This window comes from Spea bombifrons, chromosome 7, assembly GCF_027358695.1.
Source record: "Spea bombifrons isolate aSpeBom1 chromosome 7, aSpeBom1.2.pri, whole genome shotgun sequence".
NCBI classification, from domain to species: Eukaryota; Metazoa; Chordata; class Amphibia; order Anura; family Pelobatidae; genus Spea; species Spea bombifrons.
Window position 1 is genome coordinate 29233974 of NC_071093.1, and position 16912 is coordinate 29250885.

Genomic DNA, 16912 nt, shown 5'->3' on the forward strand with positions numbered 1-16912 from the left:
GTTATGTTTAAGAGTGTGTACTTTTAGATAGAGATATTCAACTTTAGAAACTCTTCTTGAGTAAATGAGCATTATCAGAAATACATGGAGTAGCGCAGAATCTTCATAACAAAGTTTAATCTACTTAAACTTGGAAATTGCCTCCTTAATCCAGAATGTTAATGTTAACTGTGCTGATTATTTTTGCTTGAGAAGCTGTTCTCCCCAGTGTATAAAATATCAGCTCTGACATCTCACACAGATGGTAAAAGAATCCAGGTGGTGCAAGATCACTTTAATCAGTATGATGTATGCTGTCTGCATTGATGTGATGTCTATTTTTCGTTGAACTGGGTGTGTATACTTTACCCCTGCGACGACACACTGTACCTCCAGCATCACCACACAGATTTGCTTCACACACTGGATGATAGCATCGGGGGTGCCTGATATGGTCACTGCCCTCTCTGTTGAATTGGGCAGCATATCTCCAGCCACCTGCACCTGGGCACCTGTAGACTAACACCGGGAGAAACATAGCGCATTCATGTTATTATGTGAAATGTTATTTTAATTTACAAATGTAAAATCTGGCAGCAGGTAATACGAGTTCACGCCATTTGTTTGTCTTTTGTAAAACATTAAAAGTAATGTGCCCTTTGATCTTATCATTTGAGGATAGCTTTATATGCTCATCTTATAAAAACATAAGTTATGAAATGCAGTTCACTTTGTTGGGAATCAAAAAGAAAAAACAAATTGAGGTCCCCAAACGGATTTCAATCCATATTGTACTGGGAACAGTGCAAAAAAGGGAAAACAAATAATATATTTTACTACACTACAAGTAAAAAAATCCCTTTAGCCAAATGCTTGAGGTTGTATTTAAAAAATAAATACAGGGTAAATACAGGGTAATATGTATATAAGGATGAATGTGGCCTTCTAGAACATTAAAAAAACCATATATGTGAGGTATTCCTGTAATCAAGGAATGTTGGCGAACATAAATTGGGTCATTGTTGAGCAGTGGCACCTACTATGTGTAATAAATCCTAAGTGCCATTGAAAAAAATCTAGTTGTCTCTATTTTAGTATAGTTTTTTTTTAAATATGAGCACTAATAATTGTGGTTTTTTTTAAAGAAAACATGATTCAAGCTTTAACAAACATATGTTCAAATTACTTGAACTCCTGTCTTTCAGGTATGATATCCCCCAATCCCCAGTTCTGAAGGGGTAAAATTATGCAGGGCCATCTTAGCCATTCTATCTGGAGAAACGTGATGGAGAGCTAAAACCACACATCTTCTGCACACTTTCCTACCAACTCCCATTTAGTGAATAGATCCCTCTATCTCATCCTGCTTCACTAGCTGATGTTAATGATTATTCAACTCTGTGGAGCCCCCAAGTTGCAGGATGGAAAACAGACAATTGTTCCAACAGGTAGGATTTGGCAGTCAATGTACCTTAGAAGGTCCTCCTATTGTGAAGAAGAGGAGCCAGCTGCTGGGAGAGGTAGTGAAGTTCTTTGTGAGTGCCTGTTGGTTGTGTGTTGGTTATGCACTCTGTCTGTGAGTGGTGCTGTGTTCGTGTGGCTGCTGTTAGTGTCTGTGAATGTATGTCTATGAATGCAGTGACTTGTGAGTTGTGTAAATACCTGTGAATTTTTGAATGTTGCAAGTCCCTGTCAAGCTGAAAATGTTTTTACTTGTCCACCATTTTACTAAACATAACTAGTACTAAGTACACTTATAAACGTGCAACACCCATTAGGTGTCTGTGGATTCAAACTGGCCCTCTGCCCAATTTAATTTGACATGCCAGACATTAACAGACACTTTGATCATATCCATCCTAGCTATATAATCCCAGCTTTTCTGTGATTTAAGCTCGGTATTAATATCTTGAACTCACCTCTCTAATTTCTTTGATTTTGGAGCCTCCTTTCCCAATCAAGGAGCCGCATTGGCTTGCAGGTACAACCAACCTCAAGGTGACCGGTGGCTTGCTGGTTGCGGTGCTATTACTCATCGAGTTTATAATGTCCTGAGGAAAGGGTGCAGCCAGATCTTATGTCAGGATTTTCAAGTAATGTTATTTAGTTCATAAAGTGAAAGGTAAACTGACAATTCTATATGGCCTCCCGCTGGATAGAGTTTTCCCGTAAATACAGAAAACAATGTGTCACATATATATGAGGAGTATTTATGAGCTGAACTGTGCTAGTCATATTGTAAGCATTCAATCAATTCACACGATATGGACAAAAATATTGGGACACACCTCTTGATTATTGAATTCAGGTGCCACAGGTGTACATTATCACGAATTTAGCCATATAGCCTTAATTTACAAACATTTGTGAAATAAATGGGTTGTTCTAAAGAGCTCAGTGAACTCAGTGAAGTATGATACTGTAATAGGAAGCCACCTTTGCAAGAAGTCAGTTTGTGAAATGTCATCCCTGCTAGATATTCCACCTGTAAATGGTATTATTGGAAACTGGAAGTGTTTAGGAACAGCAGCAACTCAGCCACGGAGCAGAAGACCACATAAAGTCACACATCAGGGTCATGATTCCATAGCTGAAAGTTTTAAACTTCCATTGGCATTAATATCAACATAAAAACCGTGCAGAGAGAGCTTAATTAAATGGGTTTCCAAGTACAATGCCAAACGTCAGATCAAGTGGTATAAAGCACACTGCCACTGGAATCAGGAGCAGTGGAAACGTGTTCTGTGGAGTGACGAATTACGGTTCTCAGGCAGTCTGATGGGCGAGTCTCGGCTTGGCGGATACCAGGAGAATGTTACCTGACAGACTGCATTGTGCAACTGTAAAGTTTGGTGGAGGAGGGATAATGGTATGAGACTGTTTTTCAAGGGACGGGCTAGGCCTCTTACTTCCAGTGAAGGGAAATCTTAATGCTTCAGCATACCAAGATATTTTGGACAATGCTATGCTTTCAACTTTGTGGGAAGAGTTTGTGGAAGACACTTTTCTATTCCAGCATGTCTGTGCCCCAGTGCACAAAGCAAGGTCAATAAAGACATGGTTGGGTGAGTTTGGTGTGGAAGAAGATGACTGGCCCGCACAGAGCCCTGACCTCAACCCCGTCAAACACCTTTGGGATTAATTGGAATGGAGATTGCGAGCCAACATCGGTGCCTGACCTCACAAATGTTCTACTCGATAAACGGGCAAACATTTTCATGGAAAGTTCAAAATCTCGTGGAAAGCCTTATCAGGAAAGTGAAAGCTCTTATAGCTGCAAAGGAGGGGGCAACTACATATTAATGTCTCTGTTGGTGTAATGGCCAGGTGTCCCAATACTTTTGTCCATATAGAGTGTGCATATACAATATATATAAATATATATATATATATCTCATGATATCAGGCAGTAATGGATAAGGTGAAAATGTGTGCCTAATAGGCTAAAATACAACATAAGGATGCCCTCTATGAGTGAAGGGCATAACCTATATCTGTAGAAATGATATCAACCCCTCACCTCTTCAAACTTATATGCAATCATGGCAAAAGCTTTGAATATCGCATCTGTAGGCCCAGTGATGGTTACAATTCTCTCTGGACAGTTTCCTTCTGAAATATTAATTCGAGCTCCACTCTATAAAGGCAATACATCATTATAGAAACAAATGCTCTTGAATAACTATATCAGTATAATGTTGCACTGTTCCGCACGATTCTAAACTTGTTTTTCACATTTTTTAAAACATTCATAGTAGATAGATTTTTGAAGCATTGTAAACTGGATAATTACAGTGAATGTCAAATAATGTCCTGTATGCCAATGCAGAAAAAATGGCTTTCAAAGACTACCAAAATGATTAATGAATAATACATTTTTATCTCAGTTAAATAACATTTATTTTCTGACTTTTGCAAGACAAAGAATACTAAAAAAGTACATATATAAACTCCACTAACAACGTATGTGATGGCAATCTCAGTTGCTATTATCAACACCAAGTCCCCACTACTACAAATGAAATATAAAAAATAAAATTAAAAGTGTTATATAATAAAGACTGGTTGCTATATAATAATGTCCAAAGTCTGGGTGTTATATCATAAAAACAATATAGGCAGATTGGTGAAACCCATAATGGAAATACCATTAAAAAAAATAATTAGGGACTTTATAGTTACTTAAATGACTTGACGCTGTTAAAACTGGGCATATCTCCCAGGGGGTTAGTATGTGTAGCAAACAGGGCTTGAAAGTACCATGTGTCCCTTGATGTACATATCCAAATCTTAGACCTTGGCTTTGTCTTAGACACATTTGTCATTTCAGGTGTTTGCTTCTGTTTGCTCAGCCTCCATATGAGAAAGAGTCACAGAAGGGTGAGAGCCCCATCGAGGGGACTACATCAACCTGTTCCCATCGAGGAGTTTTTTGCATTGCATACATTTTTATAAATTGCCACTTTAATTAGGAAATTCAATTTTAACTGAGAATTATGTTAAATATTTTTTATTTTTGATATACTACACTATTTTTTGTTCCTTGTGCTTTTATCTATGTTACATGTACTCATTGTGGAAGCTTTACTGATATTGTTTGATTTATGAGATTTGAGAGGGTCTTTGGCTTTTTTAATTCTTCTTACACACACATACAGTAACACACAGTAACACACACACTAACTCACACACTTATATATACACAATAACATGCATACACACACAAAATACTGTACTTTTCCCCCCCTCACAGTTGCTTTGTCTGAGCACCGGTAAATGGCGTCATACCAGTGCTCAGACTCAGTGTGCTGGGACTCAGGGAGCATGGCTCACTGGCCTATCGGTATACTGGGGTGGGGACTGGAGGAGCAGGTGTTGGGGGTCCCCACTGGAGAGGGTCCCCCCACAATGAGGGGGCTACATGACCTCTGTTTCACCAGTGAATGCAAGTTGATCACGTGAAAAAGAATTAAATGGTATTGAGAAAAAAGGTAATGAACATATTCAATTCCATATACATATTTACTGTTTTCTTCTACTCACCTCTTCACGCATTTTCTTCACTGTTTCTCCTTTCTGAAACAATAAAATATTGAGACTACTTTTTGTGTAAAATACCAATGAAAATAATTTATATCTATATAACCAAAGCAAACATCATTTGTGGAGCCAGGTTGGTTGCATAGGACAAAAGATCGCTGCCAAGGTCAGAATGGTACCAAAAACAGGCACACCAGCCCATAGGGTTAGTATTTAGTATACCTGGGACTTCCCAGGGTAGGCTAATTTCCTCATCTGGAATAATTTCTATCTGAAGTTGGAAGAAAAGTGGGCATATCCAAAAGTCGCTCCCCTGTCCAGAGAAAAAGACAACTGACCCAAAAGACCAGAGGAAGCAGGACTTCACTCATAGACTCTGGTACAGGCATTCTGTATTTAAAAAATAGTTCCAGGGTAGTGCCTTACTCAATATTTGCTCAATGTACCTGTGGCCAATTCAGGCCTAACTTCTGCTGACAAATGAATACTAAGAGACACAATGGATCATACCAACATTATGGTTATGGTTTATATTGATTAATGCAATTAAGCCATTTGACACAAATACTGCAATCATTTAATTTGCTTTCATGTTTTTTCTTTTTGTCTACATCTGATATCCATAGCATGTTCTTTAGATTTGAATGAATCTATTTTATATATATATTTACATTAAGTTTTACTCCATAAATCCATGAACTAAGTGCAGTTCTTACCTTTCCAATGATGCTGCCTACTTCCTGCAAACAAAAACACATGATATCAACGTCAAAATTATGTAAATATACTTATATATCCTTTCTAGTTAAACTGTATGTCAGAGTAACCGGACAGTAGGTTTATGGAGACTGTGTGTTTGGTTCAGACTACATTTGGAATGGATTAGCATGTAGCAAATTCTATTACTCTCTTCAAAGTCTGATTATGACGGTTTTCAAATAGTGAACTAACCCAAAACTAATAATTTATGCTTAGGGCTGTGAAAGTGTTATAATGGCACAGCATGATGTGCCAACTCATGCCTACTTGCCAATGAAATTTATCTGGATTGACCTTTTATAATTTCTCAACTAATTTACAACTCCCTCGTTTAGTGAATATACAAAGATGCTTTTAACCTGAATAATCTCCATAAAGGTGTAACATGATCTACAAGAGATTACTGCACAAAACAGTCAATAATTCGGTGGCATACATGTATTTATTGCATCCTATTACATTTCTGTTTCTTATTTAACAAAATAGATATTAAAATGGCTCTAACAGTTTGAGACCTTGTAATTCCCTAGAGAAACTTGGCAATCTTGACCATCCAAGATAAGCAATATAACTGTGATCTTTTGATTATATATCCACCTGGTCTCATCCACCAAAAATATTTTTATAGGAGCGTATTCCGACCAACATCAGAAACTAGACACATATTAGTCTACATATTTGGCCTTAGTAACGCACCTTTCCATGCATGAGGAGACGGATTGTCAGGGTGACATTTAGGCCTCCTTCTGAAACTTTGGATTCCATGTTCTAGATGCCCAAGATACAGGACAGTCAGTTGAAAGGTCACCTAGGACATAAAAAGATGTATTATTATCCATTCCTCTAATTTCTCAAAAATTATTAACTATGTAGGTAGAAGATTTATATTTAAATACTGGGGAGGGAATAAATGCTTGCACTGTTGTGCTTTCTCCTCACATAGCTTTATTGTTATTATTTGTGGCCCACCTTATTTCTGTTGAGCCAACCCCATGCTGCCTTTTGCATACGACATCAAATGATCTAATAAGCAATGTCTAATTAGACAAACTATCGGTGAAGCTGGTTTGTTTATGCCGGGCATTTATTTAGATATAGAAATTTAGATACATATACTTTTTCTCAATTAAAATATTGTGCACCAGATGGGAACATTTACCTAAGAGTACCCACTGATAACTAAATACTAATAAAAATGCAAGTATACATCATAATGTAAAAACGACTTCTGTATTGCTCCAATCTTGATGAACCAGACTTATTTGGCTCTTGCCAACACCAGTTTTCACAGCTCTATTCTTCCAGAATAAAACATTACTGTTAATGGCTAGCTGGGTTCCTGTGCCACCTTGGCTCACCTATAGGATTTGTCCCAGTATGCTGTAAATGTTTACCGAAAGTACACCAAGAAATATGGAGTTCCTCTAGTGTAATTGTGCAGATTTGACCTGCAAGTCGCTGACAGGGTGAAAATTAACCAATACCCCTTGAACTGTTATTTAACCAAAATGTCCATAATACTCACTTAGACTTTGTACAGCAAGAGGTTTTCTAACGAAGGTGTAGTTAAGCAACAACTGACTAGCAACTGTTTAGCTTTCCCCTTGTGGAATTAAACAAAACAATCTCATGCAAGTCTCAGAACATAAATTACTAGATCGGTGCCAACAGCAGACGGGGTGGTGAGTGGTCAATATCTCACAGGTATATAGACAGCTGAATAACTTGGCTGGATTAAGTACTTGCTTGTGTGCAGCTCCAAATATCACACTGCAGGGGGCGTTAGAAGACATTTACTGCATGGGCTCCCTCTGTGGGCTTTATATGCAGAGTTATTATGTGCAATATAACATTTTGAGTTGTAAAGGGTTGATTGGCCATGGGCTGAAACTTTTGATAACTAGTATTTTGGAAGGCAACATATGTGATGCATTTTTTGAAATTGCACATGATCTGAAACAGAGACTACATTTCTTCATGGGCATACTATATTAAATCGTTTAATTAAAATAGCATAACCACTGGAATCTAAAATGTAATGTTTACTAGTGCATAATTATGTATTTAGGGCAGCATCAACATACTGAATGTATTCTAAATGACATCGTACTGATACCAACCAAAGCAGGAAGAAAATACTCAACTAATCCAATCAAGAAAAGGGATGCCATTAGTATAGTTAAACAATATGGCACAGTAGAATGGCCAAAAGAGAGGTATTTATTCAGTAGGAACTATTCACTGAAGAGTTGAACTTTGCGACTCCCTGATATCACTATGTATAATGAAGGGCAATTCCCTAGTGCATAGCTGTCACATATAATGTAAAAACCTTACTGGGGTTTGGCTTTGACAATGCATAGTGAAATCAGAGAGTTAGAATTTAAAATTCTCTTTCAAATCGAGATTTTTGGAGAACATGAAAATTGCATGGTAAAATCATACTCTTAAGTGAGAAACTTGTAGGGGACAAAACAAAACAAAAAAACCCACTGTTACCGTTCAAGGCACATACAAGGTTAGCTCACATAGCTCGTAATCACAACCCAGCATAGGTTGTTTCCATTGATGCTAATGCAAATCACTGACACAGCAGAAGCTAATGACAGGTTGGTGGTAACGAAGTTGTATGAGTCATTTTACTGTATATCTGTTGATATTTCTTTGTCTCTGTGTTAAATAAATATTTGGGATTTTTTTGTTTGCTTTTTAGCTAATATTGTTGTTATGGCACTGGAGACATACATATAAAAACATTTTACAAAGCTTAGAAGAGCATCTTTCTGTAGATAGATGACTGGAATACACCAAATTTCAAGGAAATAATATTTCAATATGGAAGATACACTAGAAGAAATACACTGATGTTAGTGGGTTCAACATTCAAGAATTCAAGAATTCAAGATAAGGGAAATGCACAATACACACTACAGAAGTCATGGTGCTTAATACAGTTTAGAAAACCAAGAATGTCTCAGACATGACACCATCTTTAAAATGGATGCTGTCACCTGAACAATTTAGCATAGAACATATAAGGTGATCTATATATTGATAATTTGTCTGCATTTTCTTTATATCATTAACATAGGGCACCATCTCTGCAATAAGACAGACTTGGGTAACAAATGAGTAATGCGAGGCAGAGTCAATGAAGCAATGACCTAATGCAAGGCAGAGCCGAGGAAGCCATCATACTTTACACACGTGTGGTTGTATTTACCTAATTTGAAAAGGAACAAATGATTGTTATTGTGTTTAGATATGTAAAACCACAGAATTCAAAGAGGGTGCACTTTCTTTTTCACATGACCATCTATAATAAGACTTGGGTAACTAACCCTCTGATTTTCCTATAAGTGAGGTTGGAATACATTTATCCCCACCTGTATTTAGTCATGGACAACTCTGTGTCAGTTTATCCAGAGGTGCAGCTGAACAGGCAGTCAGGTTGCAAATTCTTCATATTCTCACTTTCACTTGCTTGGTACCATCAAGTAAAACATTTTATACCCCAAATGTTGTTGACAAAGAGATTTTAAATATGTAAGAATTATCATCCTGTCCACTGTGTCCGTGGTATGTGACAAATAAGGAACAGTCCTTGCAAGTTTATACTTTTACTTATCTTGGTTTGTGAGATCATTAAATAGTTAATGAGATAAATAAACAAAATATTTTGAAATGAGCAGACCAAATGGAACGTTTTAAAACATCAATTTGTGATAGACCCAAGTAGATAATGTATATTCGGTTGTCAACTAGCTGTCGGAACTGAATGAATGGAGTTAATATGCAATCTCAATGTGACCAGCTTTCCTTTTGCCATAGTTTATTATTACAAATGCCAGTTAACAGTCTCACCTTGTAAATAATTTCCCATATTTAAACATATTGTATAAAGCCACTATTTACATTTCAGAACCAGAACTGCCATTAAATCTTTTAATGCGTCCAAATGTATGTTCATATTTTGTAATAAAAACTCTCATTTGGTAAGTGTGTATTTAGTCTATATGAGTCTGAATGAAGGACTTATATGTTGATATAGACGAATATGCAAATACAGCTTAGATATGTAGTATTGTTATTTTTTATTGTTATCTTTGATTTCTATAGCGCCAATAATTTGCACAGCACTTCTTACAATACATATATTCAATGGGAATGACAAAACTAGAACTGACGGACGGAGACAAACTGATACATTAGTTGAAAAGGTCCCTGCTTGCAAGCTTACAATCTAGAGGGAAGTGTAAAATCAAATAAATTGTAGTGACATGATTTATCACCTGCATAGAGAGCTCCAGTCCCATCATCCCCATCCTTGTCAAACCACATACATCAAGGTCTACAAATAATATACTGAAAATGGGTTTACTGGACACACTGATATGTAATATATACAAAAAAATAAACAAAAACAAAAAAATCTGAGCAACTCACAGACACACATACATACATACTTAGAAATTATACTTAATAATGTCCATGCTTTCCTCTTCTATGTAAATGTTTCCAATTGATTGAAAAAGTGGGTCATGTGCTGGAGCGGTGAGATTTATCAGCGTTATTGGATTAATCACGCTTCATGCTCTCCTGCACAGCCGGCAACCCTGGGCTTTTCTAACCCACCCGAACAGAGCTGAGGCGCACACACCGACCTGTACCGCATCCATTTACACGTACAAATTAACTAATTTGCTGCCAAAGTCCGACAACAACGTTGCTCTTAAATAGTGAAGAAGTTGCAAATGGTATGGGAAGAGACAGTATTGATAAAAAAACTAATTTAGAGATTGCTTTAAGGGACAGTGTTAGGGAAATGTAAGCATGAATGTACACTTTAAACTACAGGCCCCAAAGCATAATAAAACGTATAGAGTTTAGGCTAACGGCTTTTACTCTCTATAAACGTTAAAAGAATAAGGCAATAATTTACATGTCATGCATCAAAGGAACTAGATCTTAAGTATTCTTATACCCTTAAATGATTAGAGTAACTGTACGATAACTAACGCTATGTTGATCTCAGACATCCTAAATAATTATTATGGTTTGGGGAGCAATAAATCCCAAGATATATATATATATATATATATATATATATATATATATATATATATAACACTATGTTTGGGACAGAAAATGGGAAATATATTACTGTTTCCCTAAAATGTTAAGCGTGGACATGTATAAATTATTATAGAGACTGAATTGATGGCTACCTTATTCTTTTCAGAACCTTAGAACCAACCCTGGAAATAACTAAATATCAACCACGTATTTCATAGTGCCATTTTCAGTCAGGTTCTGGCCACAACATTTTTTGTTTAGAATAGAAACAAACCCAGCATTTTATTGTATATTTGAAAAACATATTAGTCTTAAATAAGATACATAGGAAAGCACATAGTTCTTAATATCACTGTGGTCTATGACATCATGTAATAGGCTAAGACCAACTGAGAGAGCAATGGTATAGTTTGTATAATGCAAAAAAAAAAACCCACAAAGTATGAATTTAACTGTTTTAAAGTTATTTTAAAAAATAACTGAAATAATTTAAGATAAACATTGCAAATAAACTTGTAGCACTCTTAAAACAAATTAGCACTAAAAATGTAAGAAGAAGTCTGGGGGAGGGGGACGTGTGTGAGCTGTCTGGATTTTCAGAGAGAGTGAATGTCTGTATGTCTATATGTGTATATAAGTGTATATTGTTAAAGTAACTGTGTATATAAGTGTATGGTTTTAGATTACGTGTGCATGTATGTTTATGGTGTTAGAGCATGTGTGTGTGTGTGTGCATGGTATTAGAGTGGCTATGTGTATGTATTTATACATGTATGGTGTTAAAGTGGTGTCTATATGTATATGTACAGGTATGGTTTTAGAGTGATTGTGTGTTTATATATGTGTAATTGTATGTTGTGAGTGTATTTATGCATGTATGTGTAAAGTATTAGTGGGTGTGTGTGTGTGTATGTTTATGTTGTAAGAGTGGCTGTTTGTATGGATGTGTTAATGTAGAGTTGCCCCTGACCATCATCATACCCCCAACATCCTTACTCCTTCCAATACCCAACCACAATCATTATCCCCCAACCACCATATTCATACCCCCATACCATAATTTACACCCCCTATATTATCACCCCATATTCCACCGCAATCATCCCCTCCATCCTCGTGCATCGTAACATAAATCTCATTATCTCTATACCCATCTGTTATTTCACCATCATCTTAATACCCTTCTCTTAGCATGTCCCCTTTCATATTCATATCATATTCAACAATAATCCCAACCCGGACCTATGACAAAAGCAACATGTTCTACAGTGCCACTGACAGGCCCCATCTAGGCTGTGGAGCTGCTTATCTCTATATTTTCCTTTTTCGCTACAGTTCCCCTGTCCTCACACCATCCCTTGTGTTCCTTGCCTTGTTCCCTGTCCTTTGTTGTGTCCTGTACCATGTATGTCTTGTCTGGTTATGTTTAGAATCTGTGTTCTGCGTATTCTTACTTTTGTTCCCCTTTGCTGGTTATGCTTTATTCACTTTCCCATGTATTTCTCTCTCGCTAGGTTTCTTGCTTGGTCTCTCTGTTTCTCCCTGTCCCACATGCTGGCTATGTCCCCCTTGCTCGCTGAGTCCTCTTGCTTGTTATGTTTCATTAGACTCTTTTATATTATGCTGGTTAGCTTCCCAAATCCCACCCTGCAGCATCCTGCATATTTCTCTGTAGAGCTATGTCTCATGCGTGCTCCAGGGTGCCTGCAAGATACAACATGCGCTGCTATGTCAGGGCCCTGGTATGTGGCCGCACAACCCTAGGTGCGGGAGAGGGCAGTTGCCCTGCACCAGGCCCTGTCTGACTCCACTACTGCGCAATAACTCCTGAATACCATCATTGGGTGCTTTGGGTCCTTACGGTAAGCTGTAGGGATCTCACCCGACTTTGTCCCCAAACAGTTGTATGTACCGCCTTTGCCTCAAAACAGCCTATGAATGCCATCTTAGACCCAAATAGTTTGTCTCTGCCATATTTGTGCCAAACAGCCTGCCTGTGCCATCTTTGTCCCAAACAGCCTGTCTGCACCATCTTTGTCCCAAACAGCCTGCCTGTGCCGTCTTTGTCCCAAACAGCTTGTCAGTGCCTCCAAACAAATTGTATGTTCCATCTTTTTCCCCAAACTCCTTGTTGGTGTCCTCAGATTGTATTTGCCATCTTTGTCCCCAAACATATTGTCAGTGCCCCAGATTGTCTATGCCATCTTTGCCACCAAGCAGCTTGTCAGTCCCCCAAACAGCTTGCCTGTGCCATCTTTGTTCCCAGTCTGCCTGTGCCATCTCTGTCCCCCCAAAAAACTTACACATCCATGTCAGTCCAAAATTATTCACAAATGGCCAGTCCGACCTTCATAATTTCTGACAAAGTTCTCTATTAGGCAATTTGGCAAAGAAGGGTATAACAGGATAGATTATGTGTGTGGTCAGGTCCACTGCTAAAAAACAGTTCTAGTGTGACAAATTCTAGAAGAACGGCACCCGTTATAAAATTCTCTTTAATATAATAACAAAAAGACATCCCAACATGATGCAGCTGATTTCCTCCAGTAAATGTTTCAAGGAACCATTGAAAGGTTTTCAAATATATGTGCTTTATAGAATAATGTAAATAAGAATAAAAAGGATCCCAGATGTTTTGGTGTCAGGAAGTCATACCTCAGTGGTCCACATTAAATATTGAATTCTGGAAGTTCAAGAAATAAATAATGTATATCTTATACATGTGTGTATATAATATTATATACATACATACTCCATGTACTATGTGTTGATGTTATCGTTGATGTTATCCTGGTGTGGCAAGGAATGATCAAATGAGATGTTCCTTTTCTGTGAACATAACTTAATTATATCATGAAGATGTCACAAACAAAAACCAACAAATGGTTCCCTTGTGCTACAGCTAATGAGCTGTGTTTGATTATGTCATCAATAATGGTATAATGGTAAAACAAGGAATGATCAAACAAGTTGCTTAACAAGTGGTAAGGCAAGTTTCCATTGATGATGTCATTAATCCTATAATAACAATAAAGCAAGGAATGATCAAATCAAGATGCTTCACATGTACACCAGGTTTCTTTTGATGATGCCAATATGTTACCAATTATGTCACTGCATAAGTCATAATGGTTTAACAAAGAACAATCAAAACAAGATACTTAACATATACTATGGCAGACTACCTTCAAATATTTAATTGATGGCATTGAAGATGTCATACAAATGATGTAACAAAATGTATCAAAATAAAATGCTTTGGATGTGTTATGGCAGATTTCCTTTGTCTGATGATGTCTTTATGTAATCAATGATGACGACAAACGTGTGCCAAACAAAGTCAAATTGCAGGTGTCTCTTAGGGAGTCCTTATATTAATTATGTATTTATTATGTTTTTATATGCCCAGTTTTGCATTTATATAACAAATACTGTGAACTTAACCAGTTGGTAAGGTTGCAAAGATGGATGTTGAAACTGATGGTTGTATTATTTAGAAATAGTGCGAGGATGATTTTTGAACGGTAATATGATGTAATAAATATTACACAGTGACCAGCCAAGAGTTTATCAGTCTACTGAATTTAGCGGTGGTAATGTTACAGTCTGGTTTGTGTACAAAATATGAAATTGGCAGTTTATCATTATAAATAGTAACACTATGTATATAAAGTGTTGTCAAGCTCTGGTATACATTATTTTATTTTGAAAACGCATCTTTCCCATGCCAAACTGATAAATCACAGTAATGGGAATTGAAAATTTAACAAAATGGTCCCTCAGGCTTTTAGACGGACATCACAATGTACATTATGTTATCCCTCAGTGGGCAAGTATTATTTGTGACCAAACCTTTTTTTGGAATCTGTCCTCCTTACCCATAATTCCTTTAGTTCTTTGTGAGGAATGAGTCACTTAGCAGACATTATGTGAGAGGCCCACAAATGATACAGTTTATACCCCGCGGGATACATCATCAATATATGACAGAAGAGAGAATCACTAGGCAGATTATTTACAGAAATATGTTTGGGGGGAAAGGTAGTAGCTGTCCCCAGCCACACAGTTTATAGCATCATTAATTAAACAGTGTGGTTATTTTATATTTATTATTATTATTATTATTATTATTATTATTGTTGCTATACAATGGGGTTAAGGGGCTATTTTACAGTAAAGCTGAGTTCTGATGCAACTGGTGGCAAGAACTGCAAAACATATCATTTACCAGGCAAGAACTCACCTTGCTTTTCCTCACTTGGCTTCTAACACTATTATTATTATTATCTTTTATTTATATAGCGCCAACAATTTACGCAGAGCTAACCTGAACCAATCAGATTTATCAAAAGGGAAGCACCAACTTTATTTGGAGGCGACATAATGCCAAAGAAGAGGAAGTTAAGATTACCAGTGGTGTTTACATAATGTGTTTATATTATATATAATGTATTTTATATACATTGCTAATTACACATTATACTCAATTAGAAAAGCTAGATCTGCTGCAACCTTATGCAAGATTTCTTTAGTATGACATTGTTATAATAATGTTCTTGCCTAAATTTGCCCTGCTTGTGCGTGTTCTGCACTGTGCTTGGGCTGTCTGATTGTTTTCTATTATCCATTTATGTGATACCCCTGCCGGTTCACTTCCTATTGTTTGCTTGTCTTCTTTGTCCTCTTGCTGTCTGTAGTAATAAATGTCTGGTTCTGCTTGCTCCTAGTCCTTTTTTGTATTCTGACAAATTTCCTCTTATCTAAAATTCTGATTTTTCTTATCCATGAATATAAAAGAGATTAAGACATGTTGTAAATATACAATTAAAACTGACAGTAGTGAATATTACTAATTAATTGCAATACAGAATATTTTATGGCTTGTAATAGACACTGGAACTACATAAATATATATTATGAGTAGTATGTAATCTGCAATAAACAAATATATAATATATAGAAAATAGAACATATTGGAAGATATATGTGGGATGCTTAGATGGTAAATGTAATTGTAAAATATGACAGCAGTCAAGTATTTTTTATAAGATCATGGTGAAAACAGCAAGGCCTTATATTAGTATAAAGGGAAGGCTGCCTTCCTGTTACTCTTTATGGCCAAGTTGCAACCGGTTTCAGTCGCAGGGCATGTTCTGTTCCCAAAAACTCATGTAGATGCGCATCTGTACTCCTCAGTATGCATTAAAATGATTTATTTTCCACTGAGATGAGCAGTGGTCCTGATACCAATTAGTTGGCATCCAAATTCATGGGACCTGTCAATAGTTTTCATTTGTAATGAGAACATGGTTTCAGGCAACCGTTGTGTTGGACACCACATGTCGATCTTAAACAAGTCTCAGATGAGGGGTTGTCTGATCTTGGCCAGTTCAAGCCGTTTGTAATTGCATTATGTATAGTGGTAGATAACCAAAGTTCAAGTTTTTGTGCCCAGCTAGGTCTTCTAAGTCATTCCATTTAGTTGAATGAAAAATAGTAATGTTATTGTTAGGTTTGTATATGAACAAGGTGCACGGGAATATTATGCATATCTCAACTTGACTCCAATTTTAGTGGTAATATTATTGATTGAGCTGGCCAGTCATCAAAAAGTGAATTGTTTCAATGAAACAGGTGACATAGATGGCAGACAGAGAAGGCAGACCGCTGTTACTGAGATTTTAAGGATATAGAACCTAAAATGGACACCACTATAGACTGTATCAATACCCCCCACAAAATAACCAGTGGTGTATTCTGGCCTAGGCCAGTTTGATTTAGGCTTACAGCTTTTGGGGGTTTCTCTGTCACATAACTGTTAACACAATGCAGAACTGTGTGCTTAATTTCTTAATGGAAGATGCGCCATGGAGGTAAGGAGAGGCTGAGTCATTGTCCTGGGTCATGCCTTAGCACATCACTATTCACTGATACTTCATTACATTTTCAGTATCTAAGAGGGACTCATGCAAGATGAGCTTGAGCCCTGCAAAAAAGGGATTTTCTTACTGTATATGCTATGGGGTTTATTGCTAAATGATTAAAACACATTAAAAAA

At 36.8% G+C, this 16912-nt stretch overlaps 1 protein-coding gene across 1 annotated transcript in view; it reads right to left on the reverse strand.

Annotated features, from left to right (window-relative positions):
- PCBP3 (poly(rC) binding protein 3) overlaps positions 1 to 16912 on the reverse strand; it is a 38276-nt gene that overhangs the window by 14406 nt on the left and 6958 nt on the right. Inside the window, exons 3-8 of the mRNA XM_053471131.1 lie at positions 6475 to 6586; positions 5736 to 5759; positions 5023 to 5055; positions 3500 to 3616; positions 1899 to 2030; positions 370 to 498 (exon numbers count right to left, since the gene is read on the reverse strand). Of these exons, the coding sequence (XP_053327106.1) occupies positions 370 to 498; positions 1899 to 2030; positions 3500 to 3616; positions 5023 to 5055; positions 5736 to 5759; positions 6475 to 6543 (504 nt within the window). The 5' untranslated portion in view covers positions 6544 to 6586. The remainder of the gene's footprint in view (positions 1 to 369; positions 499 to 1898; positions 2031 to 3499; positions 3617 to 5022; positions 5056 to 5735; positions 5760 to 6474; positions 6587 to 16912) is intronic.